General features: G+C 39.3%; 1 protein-coding gene across 3 annotated transcripts in view; it reads right to left on the reverse strand.

The window, feature by feature from the left end:
• Positions 1–25508, reverse strand: part of LOC140234637 (sterol regulatory element-binding protein 1-like) — a 49635-nt gene that overhangs the window by 20196 nt on the left and 3931 nt on the right. Inside the window, exons 2-9 of one of the 3 annotated variants that reach the window (XM_072314669.1) lie at positions 14161–14561; positions 6576–6869; positions 6072–6263; positions 5347–5622; positions 3676–3808; positions 3174–3515; positions 2319–2512; positions 1564–1831 (exon numbers count right to left, since the gene is read on the reverse strand). In XM_072314669.1, coding sequence (XP_072170770.1) covers positions 1564–1831; positions 2319–2512; positions 3174–3515; positions 3676–3808; positions 5347–5622; positions 6072–6263; positions 6576–6869; positions 14161–14561 — 2100 coding nt within the window. Of the gene's footprint in view, positions 1–1563; positions 1832–2318; positions 2513–3173; positions 3516–3675; positions 3809–5346; positions 5623–6071; positions 6264–6575; positions 6918–10580; positions 10702–14160; positions 14562–25508 lie in introns of those variants that run through there. The other 2 variants (XM_072314668.1, XM_072314667.1) reach the window with 2 other exon arrangements.

A 25508-nucleotide genomic window follows, 5' to 3' on the forward strand; every position in this document is an offset into this window, starting at 1 on the left:
ACACAGAAACTAATGAGGCAAGGTGATATTCTCTCTAGTTGCTTTATGATCCCAATACTTTGTGTGTGTGTGTGTGTGTGGGGGGGGGGGGGGGGGGGTCTTAATGAAGATGACCAATTTAGAATGCTTAAAGGACTTAACGCCCAAACAAAGTTCTGGTACGCCTGCAAAAATTGTCAAATTTCACTCCCAAATGTGAACGTATGCCTAGGAAATTTGCGGAATAAAGCTGTAATAACAAGATATTCGATGGGTAACGACGAAAATGCGAAATATAAACCAAAAAAGTTCAGTCTCAGAACTTACCTGAACGTGGTCAGGCTAAACTCGGACTCGGGGATAACTCGGCCTCTCTTTGACGGCGAGCTGAGTTGTATTGGTTGTCCCTCTGGATTGTACAGTGTTGTACTATGGGAGCGGCCTGTATGAACTACGTTGTAGCGTTTAACGTTCTGGCTACTCGCAGTAATGGTCCGAGTTGTTACAACGCGCGCATCAAAAACCTCTTTGGCACGCATGCAAAATTAGTGTGCGCCTATCAAGCACCTCTAAAAACAATCAAAGCGGCTTGATAAACAACAACAAAAACTTAAAAGACCGCGCATCTCAGCAACTGAGGTGATGTGCGTATAGGCTTGAGGACCGCGCGCTGTCCATTTGTTTTATACAGAATTAGCACGCACTTTCCTGTCTGTTCAGTTAGGCCTCATTTGGTATTATACAGTAGAATAAGGCGATCACGAACTGCATGTAAATTGTCTGAAATAGGGTGGAGTTCTCCCTGAGACCGAGTCAGTCTGGAGCCTTCTGGAATAAGAGTCGGTTTTCCGGCTTTTATTATTTTTCTCAAAATACTCCAAAACGACTCATCATTCCGGCAAACCGCGTCAGCCAGGTAAGTTTCTTTGTAGACTCTTTCGATATATTGCAAGCAAATATGAAATGGTGCCAGACGGGTTCTCAAGCCCTTACCAGAACTTTGTTTTCACTTTAAAGGTAGGGAATCCCATTTGCATGCCTTAAATGAAGAGTTGTATAAATACAGTGGTATGTTGAAGAGAGTATCATTTTAGAAACTCCTACAAAGTATTGAAAGCGGAAGGTAACATTTAGTACATTTTTATTGACCGTTAGATTTTGAATTGAATTTGGTCTGGCTCACCGTAAATTCCAGTACATTACTAGGCTACCTATGCAGACCCATGCACTGCATGTGTGTCCATCATATTTTGTGAAGAAAGTTAATCAAAACTTACAAACATTTCTATATTATATATTCTTGCCACACAAAATGTTATTACATCAGCTCTTATACTTTTAGATTTGTGTTTATAGATAAAAAATACAGAAGACTGCAACAAAAAGGCTTAAGTGTGGCTGACACACAGAACTACTGAGTAGTTAAGAGTTTTGTGCATTATTCAAATTGTAGATGACTGTTGACTTCCAAATTTCTAAGCAGTGGCCTAAACAAGTCCCCTGAGGTTCATATTTAATGTTTTGCTGCATTTTGGGATGTCTGTAAAAGGTATCCCCTACCTTTAAGGGGTAGGTATTACTCACCAGTCAGGAAAAGCTGAAGGATCTTGTGGTATGTGAGAGCAATGTCCTTTGCCAGCGTCTCTGAAGTGGGGGGCTTTCCATTCCCATCTCTTCTCTTCGAGGAGGAAGATCGCATCCCAATACCACGCCCCTTGAAGAGGATGTTGAGTGGTAGGCAGAGAAGATTCCAGATGAAGGAGGCATAGTACTCCAAGCTGGTGAGGGGATGGTTGCGCCCCAACACACCAAAGCAGTGGAAGAGCTGGTTGAGAGCTTGGGCTATGTTTCCCTATTGAGAGGAAGGTCAGTAGTGAAATTACAGATGATGCATAGTCTAGGCAGCTCAAAAGAACCATCTATATCTTGTTAGACCAAAATGACTCAATTGAAATTAAGCAATGTCCTCTCACAATTTTACATCCAAGTCAGGGCAAGGGCTTTTTTCTTTATGCTCATTCTGCAGTTTTGTTCATTCAGTTGCTTAGTAGTGGCTGCACCAGCAAACAGAGTGTACCTCATTCTCCACTGTACAGGGGAATCCTATTATAATGAGGTTGTCCAGTCTGCCTAATTTACCTTATTACTGTAAAACATGATATATTCGCGGCATGAAATTTTTTTGCGACTTGGATTAAAAGAAACTGCAAATTCCCAGAGGCTAACACATAAAGGTTAGCTGGGACCTGACAATCTACATCTTAAAGTATATTCTCATAGAATCCCACCTTGCTATAACAAGACTTCCCTGTAAACAATACTGGCTATTTACAACTTACTCTTGAAATCTCAAGATCTGCTTGAGTTCTGAAGCGGAAGTAAGCTGTGCCATCAATGGAAAGACTCTTTGAAGTCTTGTCACCATACAGCATTGTGATGAGGACGGTTGCCACGACAGCGCCATTGACCAGCCAGATTAGCAGCGTGGGTATCAGCTGCCAGAAGAAAAATGCTGAGGCATCTTCTGATCCAACTGGAGTATGATGGAGCAAATCATTGAAAAACATTAATTTACTCATTTTATCCTTCTGGGGACCACCATTTCAAATTTCATCTCTACTACACACTAAAGCTCTGCCTTTGGCTGTGATGGGCTTAAACAAGGAATGGCTTGGTGCAGTTTGCTTCAAAGGAGTTTTTTTACTTGGTTGATGTATATATTCACAGAGAAGCAGGAGAGTGTTTTCAGTATTATGGAAAACAGTGAAAATTTGTTTCTCCATTTCCTTACTTAATATTTGGAAACAGCTTCAGGTCTCTTGGAGAAACTAGGACCCTTGTACCATGGCCCTGTTCTTACACAATACTTGTTCTAATACTGCTGCTGATTATGATGTCAAATTATGAACTACATCAAAAGCTTTAAAAGTGTTTTCCCATTAATGAAAACAGTGATGATTAATAGCACCCATCAACTTTTCACAAATACATATGCCTTTGCTTGTATAGCAGGTACACTAACTGCCAAGAAAGGGGAAAAATATCCTTTCGATTTTTAATTACTCACTTTCAAAAACTTACTCGGTCTTTTCACAGTACCCTCTCACTCCAGCAAATAGCTTTAGAGTAAAGATTACACGATGTCAATGTGTGACTTTTACAATCACTTTCAACATATTGACAAATCCTCTCACCATCCATGAGCTTTCTGCCACCACCATTCATCCCACCAGAGTGGCCACTCTCGCTGGAGGAGCTACCGAAGACGTAACTCTCGAATCCCTTGTTGATGAGGAATCCAAATGGGTTGAAGGCCAGTATGGAGAACATGAAGACGCACAGCACCAGGCGGGTTCGGTCCAACAAACCTGTGGGGCCTAGTGTGTGCGCTGGGCTGGGCGGGGACATGTCCATCTCCTTGGGGGAGGGCAATGACTCGGGGTAAGGCGAATCAGGGTCGCTGCAAGACTGGCTGCTATGGTCCGGAGAGTCGGTGAAGGATGATGGAGGTGTGAGTGGGTCTTTGACATCTGGAACTGTTGGGGATCAAGAAGGTAAATTGTCAACTTGGGAAGCCCTCATTTAAGCAGGCATCATTTGAAAGAGGTGAGTGATATGTATTCAGTTAAATTTTCCATTCACATATTATGGAAGCAGAAACAACTGTACAAAGTGTAGATGAGAAAGACTCCTTACCAGCAGTTGTCGTCCCTTTCAACTTGTCAAGTTCCATCTTCAGGTTGAAGTTCTCCTGCTTCAATGTGTGCACCATCTTCCTCAGTCCCACCAGATGATCAATCGCCTTTTGCAATGTGTGAGACTTGGACACCTTCAACAGTGGAAAAAAACCCAACAAAATACAAAATTGGACGTATGCTCCTTTGTAAAACCATGATTACATTCTACATGCAGCACAAACCTGAATTTAAATACAGAACTGATTATTCTTAGGGATTTATCAACTGATTCCTTTTTCTATGAACATCTGTAGATACATATCCAGCTTTTCTCAACAGTCAACGAGGACAGTATTTTTTTTTAAAATGCAAAATATGGTTATGCCTCTACAAAATTCTAGACCTGAAATCCATTCTGAATCTGCATTATGACTGTGCTCCTACAGAGAATAGAGAATGACTTCAAATCACGTTGAGCATACTTCGAAAATTTCAAGTTTGAATATATGGTGAGTGACTTTTAATCTATTAAAAAAACAAGGCAAGTGCCAAATTGTGTCTCGCCCATTCGCGTACAAGGAATTAATATTTTTTATAACTCCCAGAAGTTAATTGACCTGCTTATGACCTTTGACCTTGTGGTGACCTTCAACACCCCAAGGGACATTTACCATCCAAGTTTGGTCACAAACAGACAAAGGGATCAAAAGTAATGAGCCATAATCGAAACGCGCCATAAAAACTTAACATTGGGCCCTAAAAATTTGTTGACCCCTTTCTGTGACCTTTGACTCCCCAAGGGACATCTACCATCCAAGTTTGGTCACAAACGGATATAGGGATCAAAAGTTATGAGCCACAACCAAAACGCGCCCTAAAAACATAACATTGGGCCCTAAAAGTTTGTTGACCCCTGCCTGTGACCTTTGACCTTGTGGTAACCTTCAACTTCCCAAGAGACATCTACCATCACCCAAGTTTGATTGCCTTTGTAGCAACATGTGCTGAGTTATGTGTGATAAGAGAGTCTTGCAAGTAAACTTAAACGTATGACCTCAAATGACCTTTGACCATATCATGTGACCTCTCATGGCACCATAACATGAAGGTTCCCCCAGTGCATCCATCACCCAAGTTTGATTGCCATTGTAGTAACAAGTGTCGAGTTACATGTGATAAGAGAGTCTTGCAAGTAAACTTTAACGTATGACCTCAAATGACCTTTGACCTTATCCTGTGACCTCCAACGGCACCATGACATGAAGGTACCCCCAGTGCATCTATGGCCCAAGTTAGGTTGTAATCCAAGCAACTTATGTGAAGTTATTTGTCAAAAGAGAGTCTTGCAGGTAAACTTTAACATAGAAAAGAGAGTCTTGCACATACTCTTTAATATATGACCTCAAATGACCTTTGACAACATCACATGACCTCCGACAACACCATAACATGAAGATACCCCTAGTGCTTCTATCACCCAAGTGTGGCTGCCATTGCTGTAACAGTTGCCAAGTTATGCATCATAAGAGAGTCTTGCAGGTAAACTTTAACATTTGTGACGGACGACGGACGGACGACGGACGGACGCCATTTGGATCCCTTAGTCTCGCCTTCACCTCCGGTGGGGAGACAAAAAAAAAATAATGATTCAATCTGCTATTCTTTTGGTGACAAGAAGCAGCATTACTACCTTTTTGTTCTCCTTGAAGAGCATGACTTTGAGGTCCTCTATCCTGCCATTGATGCTACGACGGTAACGCTGCTCAATAGCATTGTGGGCCTTGCGCTTCTCTGGTTTCTTCACGATCTGGATGCCATTTGAGGTTGGAGAAGAGGAGAGGGGTGCAATGGGGATCTTGGACATCGGGGAAGAGGTTGTTGTGGTCTCCGTCGCTGAACCTGTTGCCGTGACGCCAGTAGAGCCAACGATGGCAACACTCCCATTCTGAGATGTCTGGATCACCAACTGGAGAGACATAGGTTGGGTATAAGCAAAGAAAGTGGTGGAATTATATATCCTCACCATAGAGTCTACTTCTGTAAAAACATATGGTAACCTGAGAGCATTCATTTTTTTCTGTATGCAGAGAACAGTAGAGTATGATCATACAAGAACCTTCCTATCATTAATATATCTGGAAACTTGGATGTTCTTATTCAAGGATTGGTTCTGAATGGAATAACAGTTTCAAGACACACATTTTCAAATTGCAAATGTACTTTGCAAAAGTTTGTCTTTTTAATGACTATTTGTCCTACAGCATTGGTCAAAACAACATCAGGCTAGAGAGAATACACACATCTACAAACTGACCTGCTCAATGCAGCGACACCACCCTACCACCCCCTCCCCACACGAACATACACATCTCCACATTCTTTTGCCAGACTCATTTGAATTAGTTCTTGCCTTACCTGTGGCACAGTCGTAACTACAGGCTTTGGCTGCTCCTGTTTGATCACCTGCACGCTGGGCATGGCTGAGCTGGGAACTGTCACAGGGAACACCTTCTGCTGTACCGTAGTGGTCTGCTGCTGTTGCTGTTGCTGCAACTGGGCTGGCTTCTGTGGCTGCAACTGAGCCTGTGGTTGTTGCTGAATGGCAGCCTATAAAAAATTATAAAAATATCATGGTTATGACATGCTGAAAATATTGTTTTCAGAAACGCCCTCTTTCAGTCTACCTTGATTTTAAAATTATATGTTTTGACTGGCATGCAGGCATTAATGAAAACTAAGAGGTTTTAATATGACATATGGATCATAAATGCAAACATCAGCACATCATACATCATAGAAACCACTAAAAGCTCCTACTTGAAGTCTGATAGATGAAATGAGTCACAGCAGACTTGCTTTATAATGGACTGCTGGATCAGATCAGTAGGCAGCTGTATGATTTAATTTCAGGAAAATCACCTGCAGTGCTGGCACAAGCAGCTGTGCTTGCTGCTGTGCCTGTTGCTGTTGCTGCTGCTGTTGCTGTTGCTGCATCTGAAGGATGACTGCAAGCTGTGCCAGGGTCTTGTTCTGCAGCTGCTTCTGCTGCTCCTTCTGAACCAGCTGCTGGATCACCTCACTGGCTGTGGTGGCTCTCATGGGGGCTGCAGTGCCCACCATCTGTGAAGTGGTGACAACTTGGGGTGCAGCGACAACCTGTGGTGTCGCTGCAACTTGCGTGGTGGCCGGTGCGGACACATTGCTGGATGTAATCTGCAAACAACATGTATCAATGAAATGGTAATATAAACTGTACATTGTTTTGTGCTTCCATCTCTTTCAACGATTTAGAAACATGGTAATTTGTAGAAAAGTGAACATGCATTGTACATGTAGATGAATCTGGATTTTCTTTCCCTGGGTAACACAATATCGTACACTGTTATACAAGTAAATGTAAATGTACATGTACATTATGGCTCCATCAAGAATGAGTTTCACCAAACAAATATCTGTAGAAGAGTAAGTTCTACAAATTCCATAATTCATTATATTTTTAGCGGTGCGAATTGAAGTAAACATGAATCTAACATGCTCACCTAAGAAACACACACATACACAGCAAAAAAATAAAAAATAAATAAATAGTTTGGCATACAAAATATAATCAGTCCCTGAGCAAGGAACAGGAGACCATTTTTCAAATAAGCAGGGATTAAGATACTTGGCTATCACAATAAATCACAATCTTGATACAGACATAGTGGTCATATTCAATATCACAGGAGTATTTCCAGACAATTGTGATAACAAGAGTGCATTGAACATTTTCCAAGGATGAGAAATGTACTGTATTAAGAAGCTTTCCATAATAGACTGACTGACAGAAGAGGAGATAAAAAAATCTAGCAGCTTTATGTGTGTTTCTCCAAGTTTGGAAAGTTTGAAACTTTTTGAGACAGTTGGCCACAATGGGAAAAATGAACAAAAGTAAACATGAATGAAGCAGAAGTGAAATTGCCTTTGCACTAAAGATGAAATGTGAATTTGTCATAGTGCAGTGTGGTTGAAACAAATTTATCAAATGCACACCGTCAACATTGGTCAGATGAAACTCTGCATCTTACCCCCCCCCCCCAAAAAAAAAGAAAAAAATTAATGAATCTGAATATACAATGTAGGCCTAAATGTGGCTACAGTGTCTCAATCATAACAGCTTTTCTTAAACAATTTCTGCTACGTACACAATATCCAACCCAAACAGTGTTTTTCACCTTTATGTATGCATGCTGAAAATCACCCCATTTCCAAATATGTAGAAGCTTTTTGTTACATCATCAACTTCCAGCTGAACAGTGTCCATTGCCCCAGCAGAAACTGGAGTAGTGGACCCAGACCCAAATAGCGCTATAATGTGTAAATCCCATAGGGGTACCACAAACCGGGCCCATCCCGACATTTGGTCACTGTTGCAATCCTCAAAACTGACAAAGGAAATGAATTTTAGAATATTTAACACAGTCACAAGAGGAATCCTTACCATGCCAGGCCTCTTTTGATATCAAGATTTTGTATTTGGAGATACAAACATGGGATGATGGTGGTGTCCTAGCAACAGAACAAAATTTTAATGTTTTGTTATGAAAGTCATACTTTTTTAAAGAACAGCGCGACAAAGACGGTTTAAATTAGAATTATGAAGGCCATCATCCGAGTTACAATGTATTTCATAATTTTGGTATCAAAAGAAAGCTCTTCAGTTGCTCTTTAAATAAAACAATCTAGATAAAAAAAAAAAACCTCTCCTACTTTTGTACTGCAAACTGGACCCCTGCAGCAAACTGGTGCCCCGACTCATTCTAGAGCATGCATTTGAGTGCGCATCTAGGGCAAAATCCCCAGTATTCGGTCATTTAAGCTTTTCTGCAATATTTTTTAAACTAAAATAATACATTATACATCATATCTACAGCAATGTATGTGAAATATATCAAATGTCTTTAAAGGACAAGTTCACCTTCATAAACATAAGGATTGAGAAAATGTAGCAATATTAGTAGAACACATCATTGAAAGTTTGAGGAAAATCAGACAATCTGTTCAAAAGTTATGAATTTTTGAAGTTTTTGTGCAGTAACCGCTGGATGATAAGACTACTGCAGCGTACGATGTCACATGCGTACAACAATATAAGGGAAATATAAAGAGAATTTCACAAAATTTCATCTTTTGAAAAAAGTACACATTCCCTTGACTCGTTACCGACATATGTTATGGGTAATATTATTCCCCCTACTATATGTTATGGGTAATATTATTCCCCCTACCATTAGAAAGAGGCAAGCCAAATGCTCTTTTATTATGCAAAAAAAAAAATGAAAATATGTTGAATTGTCTTTACATTTTCTTTATACTGTTGTACTCATATGACATCACAAGCTTTAGTAGTCTCCTCATCCAGCGGTTCCAACACAAAAATTTAAAAAATTCATAACTTTTGCATCGATTGTCCAATTTTCCTCAAACTTTCTCTGATGTCTTCCACTAATATTGCTGCATTCTCTCAATCCTTATGTTTATGAAGGTGAACTTGTCTTTTAATCTCAATTTTCATTTTGTTAAATATCTCACAGAATTTCACAAAATCCCGAAATATACCACCTTGAAAATCCCCCAGAATACGGTCACTGCCATCAGAATTCGGTCATGCTATATGCGCGTTCAAAGTCAATGTGTGTTCAAGGCAACTGAAAAATGCGCCACGCACTACCTTGTTGGCGCACAATTGCATCGAGGACGTTGCGGCGCCCGTTGGTGACCGAAAACTGGGGAATCGGCACTTACATTCAACCCTTGTACATTGAGTCACTGCATCGGCATGTACGGAAATTTTGGTTTTTTTTTTCCGTTTTTGAGGATACCATCACACTCCGAGCTTGCGAGAAGCAAAAACTCTCGCAAGAGAACGGCATATTTCTCAATTTCTAGCACTTTTTCAGCAACCCATACTCTTAAAACAGGGCTTAATCTGCGCGCGCTTTGGGAAAGGCGCGCCGGTTCTGCACTTTTGACAGTGAAATTTGGGATTTTGGATGGATTTTTGGAGGCCGGGGACTAAGGGACTTTCATGTTGTGAATGAGTGTGCAAGTACAGTATGTGAATTGATGTGATTTGCAGGTGTTGTGACAGTAGAACTTACTGGCTGGTGATTAGTGATAAGTGTAAGTGCCTGAATTCCGGTAGGTGATCGAATACTGGTTTACCCTATATGCAAACCTCAAAAAATGTGCAGCTTGAACTCCTAAGTTTATTGACCCTACCTGCCAAAATATCAAAAAATCAATCATAAAATCCATAACAATTCCTGCATCACTACCAAAATTTAATCATTTTTTCCTTGTGTCATTCTCAACCTTTCCTGTAAGTTTCATTCAAATCTGTTCACAACTTTGAGTTAATTTGCATGAGTCCAACTAACCAACCAACAAACAAATGCCGATGAAAACATCACCTCCTTCCTTGGTACATGTAGAGGTAAATTAATATTTGCAACACACTTTAAGAAAACTAATACAATATTTCTAAATGCAGTTACTTACAACATTACACACACTAACATCACTGAGCATACTCAGGCAAGTCTTGACTAGAGCTAGAGCACCTAGCAGCTAGGTACCGGTATGATGTCAAAGACAGATAATCAGTCACCCTCATGCAGGGTAAAAGAGGTCTGCTAGACATGCTAGAGGTTTACTAAATCACAACAAAGGTCAAAAGATCTTTAATTGGACATGTAATGAAAGCGCACTAGCGCCCAAAGATTTCACAACCAACCACTAAGACTGAAGAGCTGATAATCAGGGATTATCTCGTCTAGATTAAGCATCAAGCATCCAACTAGCTTTCAACATTCATTAACAGGGTATAACGGCAACAATCTAACATTAGAAGTTTGATAAACGAACGAAGTTCTGACTACCTACCAAAAATTAATCAAAGTATCAGATCACGTTGATGAAAGCTCAGTCAAGACAAGGGTTAGTAGAGAAGTCTGGCACATCCCCCTCTCCATGTTTTTACCACAAAATAAAAATCTTGGAGCTCCGACAGCAGGAACATACAACGACTGTACATCCCACACAGAATTGTGCCACAATGGCCACTAAAGGAAAGCTGCCTTGCTGGCAGGGGCTGAAGAGCGACAAGCATTACAGGACTTTGTACATGGGCCACCCCAGCCAGCCTGCATGTGACTACCATGTGCCCAGCTGGCAAGCATCCCTCCCTTTCTCTGCATGACATATGTGTGACTGTACATGCAGTACGGGCCTGATAAGTGTAGTTGGGACATGGGCGGGGAGGCACCCCATTCAGGGGGCCTTGGCCTTTATTGTATGGCAGTCATGCTGCACGGGACAGCAAACAGTCATAGTCTCCATCCTAGACATGTTTTGCCTGTTCGCTCTGCAGTTGATTGTTTAACATGGTCTATTCTTGATTGTGTGAATCAACAAAATTGTATATATCTGCTTTGGGGTCTAATGAATACAAGGCAAAATTAAGACACACAAGTGGAAAACTTACTGAACCATACATTTGACCACTTCAGTGCGAATCAACAGTGATGGAAAAAGAAACCTTCAAAAAAGGTCCGTGTTATGAGACTCTGAGAGTAAAACAAATTTACAAGATGTAGGCCTACTTTTAATATGTTTTGAGATTAGTAGTGTGTACAATTTGAAATCACAAAATGTATGGTTGCACATATACATGTACAAGTATTGTAGATATGTTCCATGCTTTTGTACTGTAATTTTTGGTATGTTTACTTATATTCTGTTATATACATTTCAATAAAATAATAGGACCTACAGAAGGAAAAAAAAAAAACATTCGAAAGAGAATATCTGGTATTCATTATATGCAAACCTACAAACAATCTTCTACTGAAATATCAACTGAAACTACAAGGCTAAAAAGAAATATTGAATCTGGTATTCCAGAGATGAAGAGGTCAGAGTTGCTAGTAGTGGGGTTGGTGTACTGCTGCCAAGGGAGCAAAGTGATTGAGGAGGGGTGAGTAGGGCGGTTCCCCCTCCCTCAGTAAAGTCAGAGAGCTTTACTACTCTAACGTAAAAGTATATTTAACAGTATCGTGCCATCTGATTATGTACTAACAAAAACTAGAAATGTCGCTACAGCGACTGGTTATACCCCCGCCAAACAACATTTCATAAGCTTTGGTCAAAACAACATTTCATAAGCTTTGGTCAAAAAACTGAGGAAGTAGTAAAATCCGCAAGATCTTTCCTTGATCTTCTGCCATTAATATGCCGTTACCATGGCAACGTACTTTCGGGTACTGTCGAAAAATGCGTCTTGCACATCTACAACCGAAGGCACACATCTGTACCAAGTTTCATGGAAATTGGGCAAAAACTGAGGAAGTAGTTTGCAACACAAAATTTTCCATCATTTTGGCTCATAATATGTGAGCGTGTTACCATGGCAACATACTTTTTGTAACTGTCAAGAAATGTGTCATGCTGACCTATATCCTAAGACAAACATTCAATATGAATTCCATGAGAATTGGAAGAACACTGATGAAGCAGTTTTGCCATGAAGCATTTTGCCCTATATTTTACCAATAACATGCCGTTACCATGGCAATGCACTTTTTTCCACTGCGGAAATATGTGTCTTGCACATTAACATATTCAGATGAACATCTGTACCTAATTTCATAAAAATTGATCAAAAACTGTGGGAGGAGTTCGCGACGCAAGATTTGTACCCATTTTTGCCCATAATATGCCGTTACCATGGCAACGTACTTTTGGGTACTGTCAAAAAATACGTCTTGCACATCTACAACCCAAGGCACACATCTGTGCCAAGTTTTATGGGAATCGGTTGAAAGCTGAGGAAGTAGTTCGCGACGCAAGATTTGCAACGGACCGACCGCCCGACCGACCGCCCGACCGTCCGCTGATTCCTATATACCCCCTTCAAACTTCGTTTGGCGGGGGTATAATAACATCTAAGCTCATTCTGATAATTAATGGTCCTAATATTGTCCTAAAATGTGACCTATATTCTTTTGCTTGAGAAAAAGCTTATCAGGTGTACAATGTATGAGCATGAGACAGATTGATGACACAATCTGAGTCTCTAAACCTAATTCGTGTGAGAAGTCTGGTATTGTGTGGAATTTGAAGGTCAAAAATGAAAGAAAAAAAGCAGAACACAAGAGAACTATGTCACTTGTTGGGTCACTAAGGCCTACATTGTACATGCAATCGATTGCTCAGAAATTATCGATTTAAAACTTTAATAGAATTTCACAGACCTTGAAAAAAGCTATTACATGAGGATCAACTTCATATGTTTGAAACAATTTATTAATCTACTACACTTATTGCGTTGTGAAAGATAGAGACATGAGAGCCAATGAGATGGGCCTTGTTTTATCAAAAGATAAACTCGATTTTAAATTTCCTTAACACAAAGGCTGCCATATACTTATGATAGAAATCAACTATATAATCAATTATAACTCTTCATAAAACAGGGCTCTGGAATCATTAAAGAAAGTGAGTAAATATACAATGCAAATCAATCCTAGTTCATTAGGATGCAAGCCATAAATTGCTAAAGGAATTTATAAAACCTCACATACAATTTGTACAGCTACATGTAGACATGTATATGATGGACAACTGAGATCTTCTTGACATCTGAATACGGTACAAGCTGTTATTTTTGTGAATTTTGCAAATCACAGTTGGATCGCAAATTTAGCAACATGTGAAAAGGTCTACACGTGCTAGAGTAATAGTGCATTCACTTTAGCATCGGCATCAATTCGCGAAAACAACATCTCGCAAAAATGTCTATGACCTCCTCATTTGCGAAAATATTTGTACACAAAAATAACAGCGTATAGAGTAAGATACTGACTAGAAGAATTAAAGCTAGTTTCACAGTTCCACTTTGGGCATGAGCAGAAAAAAGGACATTCGTAACAACAGGCATGTTGGTTTTTTAATTCCTGGGATAAGCATCTGTAATGTAACGATTATTCATGTAATCTTTATAAATGCTGCTTGCCAGCACATCCCACCTGACAGCAAAAGTGGTACTTGGCAATATCAATAGAAAGAGACTGTTAATATATTCTATATGCTTTCACAAGTGTTAACTGATGATCATTCTGGTCATTATATGGTCTACGCAGGTTCATTCTTTGTCTGAACCTAGGACTGATGAATCCAATGAATATTTACGTAAAGTTTATGCATTAAATGTTGCTCTCAAAAAATAGGTGAAGTGCCCCTAACAAGCTGAGAAAAAAGAAAGGTAATTCATACCAATGTGCCCATGAGCTAACTCCAAACTGGTTTATTGTAGTCAGTTACCGGTAGTCAAAATTTTAAAGATAAGGCAATCACATTTCTATGAAAAAAGCACATGGGGCCCCTATGAATAACTTGTATGTTCAGAACTCTTGAAAATAAACATTATGTACTAGGTGTACATGTGAATGTGTATGAAGCTTACCTGCTGCTGCTGTTGCTGATTCCCAAGCAAGAGGGCTACCAGATTGGTGAGATCACTGGACACACTTATCCCTGGCTGGGACGTTGTCTCTGCCTGTTTCGGCTGGGCAACCTCCTGCAACAAGGTCTCTCGTTGCTGCTGTTGCTCCTGCTGCTGTGGGACAATGCAGACATCTGGCACTTGCTCCACCACAGTCCGCTGCTGTGGTTGCAGAAGTTGCGAAGGTTGCTGTTGCTGTTGCTGCAACTGAAGGGTCAGATTCTGTTGCTGCATGTGAGGGAGCTCCTGCTGATTGGTGTACATACCCGTCAGCTCTTCCTCACTCATCCCAAGGAGGCGCTCTCCCACGAGGTCTGAATAATCCGACACATTGAACGTCAAGTCGGAAAAACTCATGTCCTCTGCAAAAGAGTGAATGGGAATATCACAAAGTCAGTGATTTATCGATGTCACCATCACCATGATTTCAGTCTCAGCGGGTCTATAGGTAGCTTTATCATCAAGCACAGGATGTCATTATGTCATGGTGATGCTGCAAGCCACTGCTACAAGTTTGTACATAACATACATGTATTTCACTTTTAGAAAAGCACACTCATATCATCAACTTTTTACACATTGTTGTATAAAGTGTGAAATCAAGATGATCTCTTGGGTTTCACAGGTTAAAGACATCTTCATTGGGTATAATGCACCCAAGTAAACACCACTCTGATACTCAACTGTTTACTGAATCAACATGGCAATACAATAGCATACAACATAGATTCTACAGGAGAATGACATGGCAATATTTAGCATCCTTTATAGAAACAGCTGTAATTCTCTCTTAAAGATACTTCACTACATCATACAATTCACAACTTGCAAGAACCTTCAGGAGTGAAGGAGGCAAATTAAGAAGAACCCCAGTTCTCCCTTATCATCATCTGTTGCATCTAATCTATAGATCAAAGCAGAACGAAGCATAAAGACAATACAATGCATGCAGATGGATGATACAGATTGTAGTATTCAATCCCTCCTGCCAGCAATGATACTCATATGATATCGGATACCAGTGCTGCATGTCTATATGAAATGACTAACAAACTTCTTACACTTCCATGGCCATCTTCATGCTCTAGGGAGAAGACCAACCAGCAAGCCCAAGAGATACATAAGAATGGAGTGAGTGGAGTGTGTCCTTACTCAAGCTCTCCAATCTTAGCACATCCTCGATATCAATTTGAACAGAGATCATCATCCTGACATCAAAACTGCTCACAGTCACTGCAATACGCGATGATGTTCATCTGTGATCATATTTCATGGCAGATCATTTCTCAGGTGGGATAACAGTGTAAGGAGGCACAATGCCACCCAGAACACATCACTGATCCTTGACCATGAAACAACCAGAGATGAGCAGTTGGTCTCTTCATTTTCAGTGGAGTGGCTAAGTGGATACAGATGGGTGCCTGACCCAGGACCAACGTTGCCAATGAGCAAGACCTACATGTACATATATATGTAAATTGATGCAATTCCCTCCAAGAAATACTGCAGGCAGACAATGTGCTAAGTGGGTCCCCTGGCTCTGAACACATATTGAAATTTCTTTCGGTCTTAATTGGCAGCTAATTATCATCCTCTGATCTGCCAGAGCATTTACTGCTGGTCAGTTCTCAAAAGGCATCTGATAAAAGCCCTTGTCCCAGTTTAGAATTTGGTGGTCAGATAAATCCTTTCTAACTACTTGGCAAGAGGGCACATGCACAAAGCATGTCCCCAGTGCTATTCCCCACACCTTCAAAACATGCTACCACTGAGCATACAACTTTATCCAATAATAGGACACCTATTGAACAGCTTCCAGGAATTATAGTCTTACTATGCAGACCCTGTGCTGCATGAAAAACACACTATTACTAATTGTAAGCAAAGAACAGAAGTTCCTTGGAGGTCATACAACTAGTGACTACTCTACATAGTCATGACAGACAGGAAGAAATGGGACTGAAAAAGGCAAAACACAACACACTATGGAATAAAATCACAATAGTTTCAATATATCTTGCCACTTCGTCCCACATTTCCTCAGTGGTTCATCCTGTCTGCGGGCAGTGGCAATGATGTACCGACCCTGATCTCTCCTGACTGCTCACATGATATGCCTGTGACCAGCAAACAACGATTTATGATAGAGGGATGGCTGAGGCTGTGGGCAGGGCGGGCAGGACCTGGGGAACTCTGTTTACCTAGGGAGGTTTCCTGGTTCACATGCAGCTTCCCTGATCACTTTGATGTGAACTCTATGATGCTTACATCACCACTCCAGCTGGACTAATGTTGCTACGGATCTCATCATAACCCTGAGATGCCATGATCTTGACTTTTCTTGACATAGATAGCCAATGATAGCTTCAAATACACTGCTACAAGTTTACCTATGTATTGTATTTCTGATATCTGGCAAATAACCCACTGTTAGTTCACAGAACCAAGAGAATGTTTTTTGCTAATCATAAGATATCAACCATCATGGCATTATTTTTCAATATATGAAAATGTGTACGTTCTATGTATGTATCTATATGCCCTGGGCCCTGTTTTATCAAGACATAATTGATTTTAAATTTCCTTACCACACAGGATGCCATAGACTTGCCATAGAAATCAACTTTATAATCAATCTTAACTCTTTATATAACAGGGCCCTGATATATGCTGCATTCTTGCTGCTGCACCCCAACATTCCCTTTACAAAAACTGTGACTATCATCATGCTATTAGCGTACACTGGGGTACAATGTATATCTAAATGCTTTCATTGAGCAGTCTAGCATCAGTTAATTCTTATTCTTTACACCATTGACCACATTTGATGAGAAGAGAAAATCCGAAGCACAAAAATAAAGGAATTGAACATGAAATTCCTTTTGCTTTTTTTTTTTCAATTAACTTATTTTGTGAAAATAAAGTTGTCAGTCAGAATTGAAGACTTTCAGCACTTTCAGACACACTGAGTTATATTTATATTCATACAACATTTTGATATGAGGCAATTTAGATGCAACGTCCTGATAAATAATAATAATATGATGGTGATAATATCATATGACAGTAAAACAGTAAAATTTTGATATCAAGAAATATTATCATCATGTATCATCATTATTACTTGGTGATTCCCTGTACATAAACTAGTAGTGCATTCATGTCTTAATGCCCTAGATATATCATGGTCTATGCAGTGTGCTAGACCTACAGTAGTGTATGTACAGTAGTTACTACATTGTGGAGCCTAGTTGAGAGCAGTCTAGCACAGGCATGGCTTAACTTTTGTTTGTTTGTTTTTTATACAAATGGCATTTCTATGCAATGTTGGTTTTACAGGTTACTATATTCGCAAAAAGTTACATTCCAGTTCAAGAGTGATTTGCAAAATTAAAACAAAACAAAGCAAAAACATAAACAAACCAACAGAAAAAATTCAGCTGTTACAGTATGTTTAGCACAAGCCAAACTTAGCCATATAAAGATACTTCTTGGCTGCTCATAGAACAGATCAACACAATTGGTGAAAGTGAAAACATGAACTCTCCATAAAGATATGAATATTCTCATGCTGGTATGAGGAAGTAACCTTTAAACAACGTGTCGACTTTTCATCACATGACAGTCACATGTTTGCAATCAATGATTATGTATAAAAAACATGTAAAAATGTTTTTGTTTTATTTAATTTTTTTATTTGTTTTCTTTCATCACAGGCATTGCAGATTGGTCCATGCCTTAGTAACTGCACATATCTGATGCAAAAAGCTCTTTCCCAATGCGGAGATTTTATAAGCATAATATGCAATATAGGGGGCAAGGCTCATTCTGAAAACCAGTGTCCCCTCCCCCCTCCCCCTTCAAAATTAACTCAATTATGTGCTCTTCGGCTATTATTGGTATTCAGTCTGTGTACAACGAAGTCTGATCAGGAAACACAGAGGTTTTTCACAAAGCATAAAGATCTACTGTAAAAGTGGAAATATTCGCAGTGTTGAAATTTTCGTGCATTTCGCGCAACCAGAAACTAGTGCAAAAATAAAAGCATGCGAATATTTTTGCTTGCCATATGTTGATGTCTTGATTCCGCAGAATTAAAAACACACAAAACTCTTCTTACCCCGCAGAGTGCGAAAAATTAGTCGCGCGAAAATATCCACTTTTACAGTAACTTGTAAAAACAGAGTTTGATGATAACTGATATATTTTCCTGTGTCTGCCCCAGAGTTCCGAACACATTGTTCTCATAGCCCAAGGTGGCATATCTCAAGTCTATCATAAGCAATTATGAAACAGGCTTAGATATGTATTTTAGGGAAAACAATTCCTGAGCCATATGCACATCCTCCAGTGACATTCATTCTGATGCAATATGCTAAAGATTGTCAGGGAAAGGGGTGGGATATGGGCATTGTGTTCAATCTTACAACTCCATCATATAGTGAAAACACAGAGACGATACATGATTGTACATGAATCATTTGTAAGTAGAATCTGCAAAACTTACAGAAATCATCTATGAGTAGAATTAACAATGGCATAAAATATATTAATTGTATGTCATGACAACTTTATAGAGTTATCACTATATACACATGTACTGTAAGTATTCCTAAAATCAATACCAATTCCTTTGCCTTTTCCCGTGGCTTTATCTTACTTAATGCGAGACATAGAAGTCAAGTGAATTATTTATGTAATTAGGGGACTGACTTGTTTAATAAGGTTGTCATTACCATAGAGACCGATATCCGTCTACACTCCATGGCTGACCATGTGCTGAAATGCCAATTTGTCAATTCTCTGTATGATGCCCATTACTGTACTTAATCATATTCATCATTGGTTCAATTTTAAATGTACTCTTATAAACATTACCTGAAGGAGGAATAACAACAACAATAATAATAATAATAATAACAATAACAATAATACAAATGTAAATAAATAACAAATAACTATAATATTGTTGTTATCATCATACAGCCAAATAATAAACAAAAAGAATTAGCTGCAGAGCACTTAACAAAATTAGCAGTAGAAAATTGCATACTGTAACTTATCTATGAATATTTCACTATGAATAAATATAGATCAACAAGAAATACCTATTACCCACCAACAGAAACAAATGAATTACTATTTCAAACATAAACACTAAACTGAAACCACGAAATAAAATTTTCTTAAATGTCTCAAAGGGATGGTATAGTATTGGCTGAAGTGAGGATTGGGCTTTTAACTTTTTTGTAAGATACCAAGAAACCACTTATGAAATAGTACAGAGCATACCATTCTAAGAGAAATTCAAAGTTTATTCGATGAAAATCTTAACATTTTGGAATGGATGACACATCCAAAAACAGAGTAAAACAAAGCGATCGTAACATAGGATTGCTCTGTTTTGGATATATCTCAGCCATTTCAAAACCAATTTTCATCAAATAAATGTTGAATACCTTTTGGAATTACCTTCTCTTTTACATTTTTCTTTTTTCACAGAGCTTTGGGCGAATTACAATTAACAGGCATGGATTTTACTTAAAGGGAATCTCTCCCCTAAAATTTAAATTTGAGAGGTGTAAGAGCACATCCTAAGAACTCTAGAGAAAATTCAATCCCATCACAAAAAATGCCCCAAACTGTGAAATATTAATTTTAATAAATCAGCATGCACTAGTGTGCGCTGCAACAGTAGCCAGATCTGAAAATAGTAGCCGCGCGTAGACCATCGGTGTGTGCACATTTCCTTCGTTCGCCTCCGTCTGCACACAGCTATATCCAATACTGTCTATTGGTATCGCCTCATCGAGCCATATGCATCTGCATGAGTACATTGTAGATGCTGCCGTGGCTGCTATGGTCAGTGGCCCGGCATGGCGCGGCAACACCAACCTAGCTGCGTACGTGGACATTTGCGTGCGTTTGCGTAATTTAAGAGTATCGTAGTACACTGATCGTACAGAAAATTATTGAACTATGCAATTGAATGCAGTCAATAACGCCAGATGACTACTCTTAGATCAAGGCGCATGTAATTTTTGGCATTTTAGAGATTGCTCTACAATGTATGTCTCTTTTTATATTGCTATATCTCTGTATGTGAGTAACATTGCACTCTCATATTTGATATGGATATTATCAGTACAATAACCTATAATGTCAGAAAACTAATTTCTGTGTACACATACACTGCAAAGGCGCATAGACCCGGTGGTTGCGGGGGCGCTGTTGGATGATACTACGGATCACCGTGAGCATTGATATGAAGATTGCCGAAGTTGAGCTGTTATCAAGAGTAAAGCGCATAGGTGTTGCTAGGTAACGTTGCCTTTGTTGTCTTCTCTGCGCATCACGCAGTCTGTAGTGATGCCAGGATGCGTGCTTATGAGCTTCTATGACGTCACAAAAGAAGTTTGCCAAAGCTGTCATCATCAACCGAATCATGAGCTGAACTGTGATCGGACCACTGACTACAGTGGATCGGACTTTTTTGGACTCGTGGAAATGGGTCAAAGTGTAAGCACTAAAGAGGAGTCGATAGCATAGGTCTCTGTAGGAAACTTGCGTCATGCGCCCGCTTACGCATTCGACTAAACCACAGGGTATATGTGCCTTTAAGTGTTCTTGACCTGTTCTCCTTTATACTGTATTGTATAAATGAGAGACACATCATATACGAGTGGGCATTAAAGCACACTTGAGCATAAAAAGTGTAAGCATGGATCCAGATCCATGATGCTAACATGTGAACGGTGGAGGTATTTATGGACTTTGCTAACTATGAAGGATTGAGACTAATCTAGCATAACAGTTCAATGTTTGCTTGCGGAGGTGTACACATGACTGTCATCTGGACCAATGAAATGGGGAGTACAAAGCCAGAGATAGAATGAAGAGAAATAGAGATAAAGGTTACAAAGGACAAATTTATTCAAATTCAAAATTTGTCTTCCATCTGTGTGTTCTAAAATCATACAAACACTACAGGTTGAATCTGTTTACCAGGCATGAGACAGAGAAATGTAAAAAAAAGAGGAGGGACTTTGTGAGGGAGCGCAGCGACCGAGCGGGGGGAGGGTATGTTCCCCCTCCCACGGTGAGGACTTTTTGAAATTTAAGGTATGAAAAAAATTATTTTAATGCATTTTACAACTGAAATTTACTATTGTTATGAGGTACATTTTACAGATAAACATTGTGATAATTGAACTCATGAATGACACTTGCAAAATCTAAAGGAAGGAATATGCTTAACTGTTATACCTACTCAAATGTGAGGCCATAATACATCACAGTAATGTAAACCCAGGTGATGTCTTGCTGGATTCAGTTGAACACAAAAAATACTCTCACCGGTCCACAAAATCACGATGACAAATGTAGTCACGCCAACCATCAGTCCATCGTAATCAGCGGGAGGGATACAAAAGCAGCTTAATTTTGCAATTAAGCCTAAAACATATTGGAGATACTATTTTTCTAGAAACATTTCTGTAATAACTATTAACCCGTTTAGGATGGACTGATTTTGCTATTATAACATGTACAATGTATTTCCCATAAAAACCTGCCCGAGTATTCTCAGGACTCGTCTTCAACGGGTTAACTGTGCATGGTTTAATGTAATGCTGACATACTGGGCTTCATGTTGTGTGCTTTACACAGGCCAATATCAGCCACCGCTTAAAGGTAGGGGATAACTTTTACAGAACTCCCAAAATGCAGCAAAACATTAAATATGAACCTCAGGGGACTTGTTTAGGCCACTGCTTAGAAATTTGGAAGTCAACAGTTATCTACAATTTGAATAATGCACAAAACTCAACTACTCAGTAGTTCTGTGTGTCAGCCACACTTAAGCCTTTTTGTTGCAGTTTTCTGTATTTTTTTATCTATAAACACAAATCTTAAAGTATAAGAGCTGATGTAATAACATATGTGACCGGCGACAACGGTTTCAGGCAAAAGTCGGGAATTTTGAAAATTCATTTTTTCACTGAATCACATTGCCCATTTCCTAAGCTTTGCATTGATATAAAACACTTGTATTCTTCGGCACCATAAGTGGGCATAGAAAGAGAAATAAAATGCACTTTTTAAGTTGTTAGCCTGACAAAATTGCGAGAAAACAGGCTTTGAAGATTCACCTCTTTCTCAAAGACAATGTCCGAGCGGCGATGCGAGGGGAGAATCAACCATCCGTACGATGGTGCCAATCGATGTTAAGCCCCGCCTCTAGCAACCACATCGCCTTCTGATTGGCTCACTGAGAGAGTCAAATTTCCCGGGCACCTTCCTCGGAGGTTAGCGTATGGAGCCGAAAAACAATGCGTTTCGCTCGGGTTTGTTTACCAGTACGTCTTTCAAGATGGCGAATACGAAAATTGCACGTATGGTGTACATGTACATGACGTGTATGGTGCACGTATTGCGCAATGGTTTCTACACGCCATGACTGTGTGCATATGTAACAAGAGCGGTGGCGAATCCACACATTTACAAATCGCGTTTTCATTGTGGTTGATTTGTCTTTATCATTGGCGACCCTTTTGAAAGCAGAATTGCTAGTGCTGGCAAGGGTCATGCTTAAATAAAAAAAAAAACCACGACTCGTTAGTTTGGTGCGATTTTGACGTGTAGTATTTGAATATAATTGGTCACATGTGACTGCTCCTTTCCTCTTATCTGCCTTCCACTGAGTCAGTCTGCTGTCATAATCTTTACTACATGTACAAGTAGACACATTTGAGAATATTTAGTTTTCTTTTCACACGATTATGTCATGCTACACGATTTTTGTTTCACTTCTGTTGTCGAACATTGCGGTAGAATAGTTTGGACAGAAAGCCACACGAAGAGCACGCACTACAGAGCGAGCGTGCAAGAACAACGGAGCATGTAATCGTGCACGCGTGGACAAAGCATTCCCCACACGCTGCAACTGGTGTCTCCGAAAGCCGAATTATGTAAATGTATGCGACGCACCAGCCAATCGCATGCGAGACCGTGCGCCGTAGCAACACTGGGGATATTGGCGCGGCGTTCGAAAGAAGCTCGAAACTGATGAGTGCGATCCAACATAGGGTGCTTAAAATTCCATTTTTGATAGGAAAAACTTAGCCTTATGCCATGAAATTTAGTGTAGATGTAGAAAACATATCAAAGATTCGATTTCTGCAAAAAACCTAAATCGACAAAAATAATGGTCAAAATCTTTGTACCCCGCCTAGGAGGGAATTTGCTCTTGCGACTTTTGCCTGAAACCGTTGTCGCAGGTCACATATAGAGTGTGTGGCAAGAATGTATCATAGAAATGCTTGTAAGTTTTGATGAACTTTATTCACAAAATATACATGATGGACACACATGCAGTGCATGGGTCTGCAAAGGTAGCCTAGTAATGTACTGGAATTTACGGTGAGCCCCGAAAAGAATTCAATTCAAAATCTAACGGTTAATAAAAACGTACTAAATGTTACCTTCCACTTTCAATACTTTATGGGAGTTTCTAAAATGATACTCTCTTCAACATACCACTGTGTTTATACAACTCTTCATTTAAGGCATGCAAATGGGATTCCCTACCTTTAAACGGGAGAAAAACTTGTTTCCTGACCCCTCCCAATTAAGCGGTGAGTAGTGTATATGCTCTTTTTAGAGTGATTTGTGGTAGATCTATCTGTGATTGGCTGCAGGTAAACTGTGCAAAACCTGCACCTTGGTTCTACCTCCCGTGCAAAAATTCAATTGCTCACAAAAGCATAGGGGTAATTCCGCGGTTAGTAACGTTACATTTTAGGGACATTCTCATGATTTACATGTAGATTAGACTCATTTCTCTATCTGTGGATGTGAAGTCTCAATAATGTCACCAGAGATCATTCTGGTGTAGACCTAAAACAGAGCAAAGAATTAAATCATTTCATGAATTATTTTAGAAGAAAGGTTTTTAATGTCGGTTAGTAACATTACAAAAGAAAGGACATAAAAAATTGATGAGCATCTTTGAACAAAAAGTTTGCTAAAACTGGTAGAGCTTGAAATATATCAACACTTATTTTTCATTTCTAGCTTTAAGGGCAATATCTACCCCAAATATCCTTTCTCATTATAACTTTGTTTGAAAATTCAGTACAAAAATCATGGTTAGTAACGTTACGGTTAGTAACGTTACGGTTTGTCCAGTGATTACAGAATTGTGTGTTAACTCAAATCATTACATGTTTCCTCATGAGAATGCAAATTTAAAGCTAAGAAACATCAGATAAGACATGAAACTCTTATTTCAATCATCAAACTCATGCATATAGTACCATTGTACTTTTACATGTCAAAAAAGACTAGAAAAAAAGTTTGCATAAATTACAATCTGAAAAAAAGTACCACTTTTAAAGACTAGGTCAAGTGATATCCACAGTTTCATAACTTTGCCAATCGCTGTTCATCATGACTCACAGTCATTCACAAAAGCAGCCTGTTTTATTGAGCAAAACAGTTAATGTGTTCCTTATCAAGAGTACCTTTAAAGGGAACACAAACCCAAAGAGCAATGTGGATTGAGTAAAAGCAGTAACATTAGTAGAACACATCAGTGAAAGTTTGAGGAAAATCGGACAATCGATGCAAAAGTTATGAATTTTTAAAGTTTTGGTGTTGGAACCGCTGGATGAGGAGACTACTAGAGGTTATGACGTATGAGAGGACCACGATGAAAAGAAAATATAAAAGGAATTCCACAAAAATTCACTTTTCTAGCAAAATGAAAGAGTTCTTGACTAACCGCTCTCAGAAAGCAGGGGGAATAAGTGCTACCCCTAACATATCTCAGTATCAAGTTGATGGAATGTGTAATTTTCATGAAAAATGAATTTTTATTGAATTCCCTTTTTATTTTCTTTATATTGTAGTCCACTCATACGTCATAACCTCTAGTAGTCTCCTTACCCAGCAGTTGCAACACCAAAACTTTAAAAATTCATAACTTTTCCTATTTTGTTAACCTTTTGTTTAATTTTTTCCACGTTTACCTTTCTAGTAGGCCCTATCTTTTCATTCATTTCCATTCCCCTTTTCCTATCCTATCTCTTTATATTCTTTCACACATGTCTTATAACCACATTTTTCACAATTTTCTTTCATTCACACACATATCCCGATCCTTTCACACACACAAACACAACATGAACAACAACCCCAAACCTCAGTAAAATCACTACTGCAAGACTGTGCAAGCTGATGGAAATGCATGAAAATTTTTTTAAAGATACTATATGCAGCAGAACTTCTGTGATCACTATGTTATCGCT

This window comes from Diadema setosum, chromosome 11, assembly GCF_964275005.1.
Source record: "Diadema setosum chromosome 11, eeDiaSeto1, whole genome shotgun sequence".
Lineage (NCBI taxonomy): Eukaryota > Metazoa > Echinodermata > Echinoidea > Diadematoida > Diadematidae > Diadema > Diadema setosum.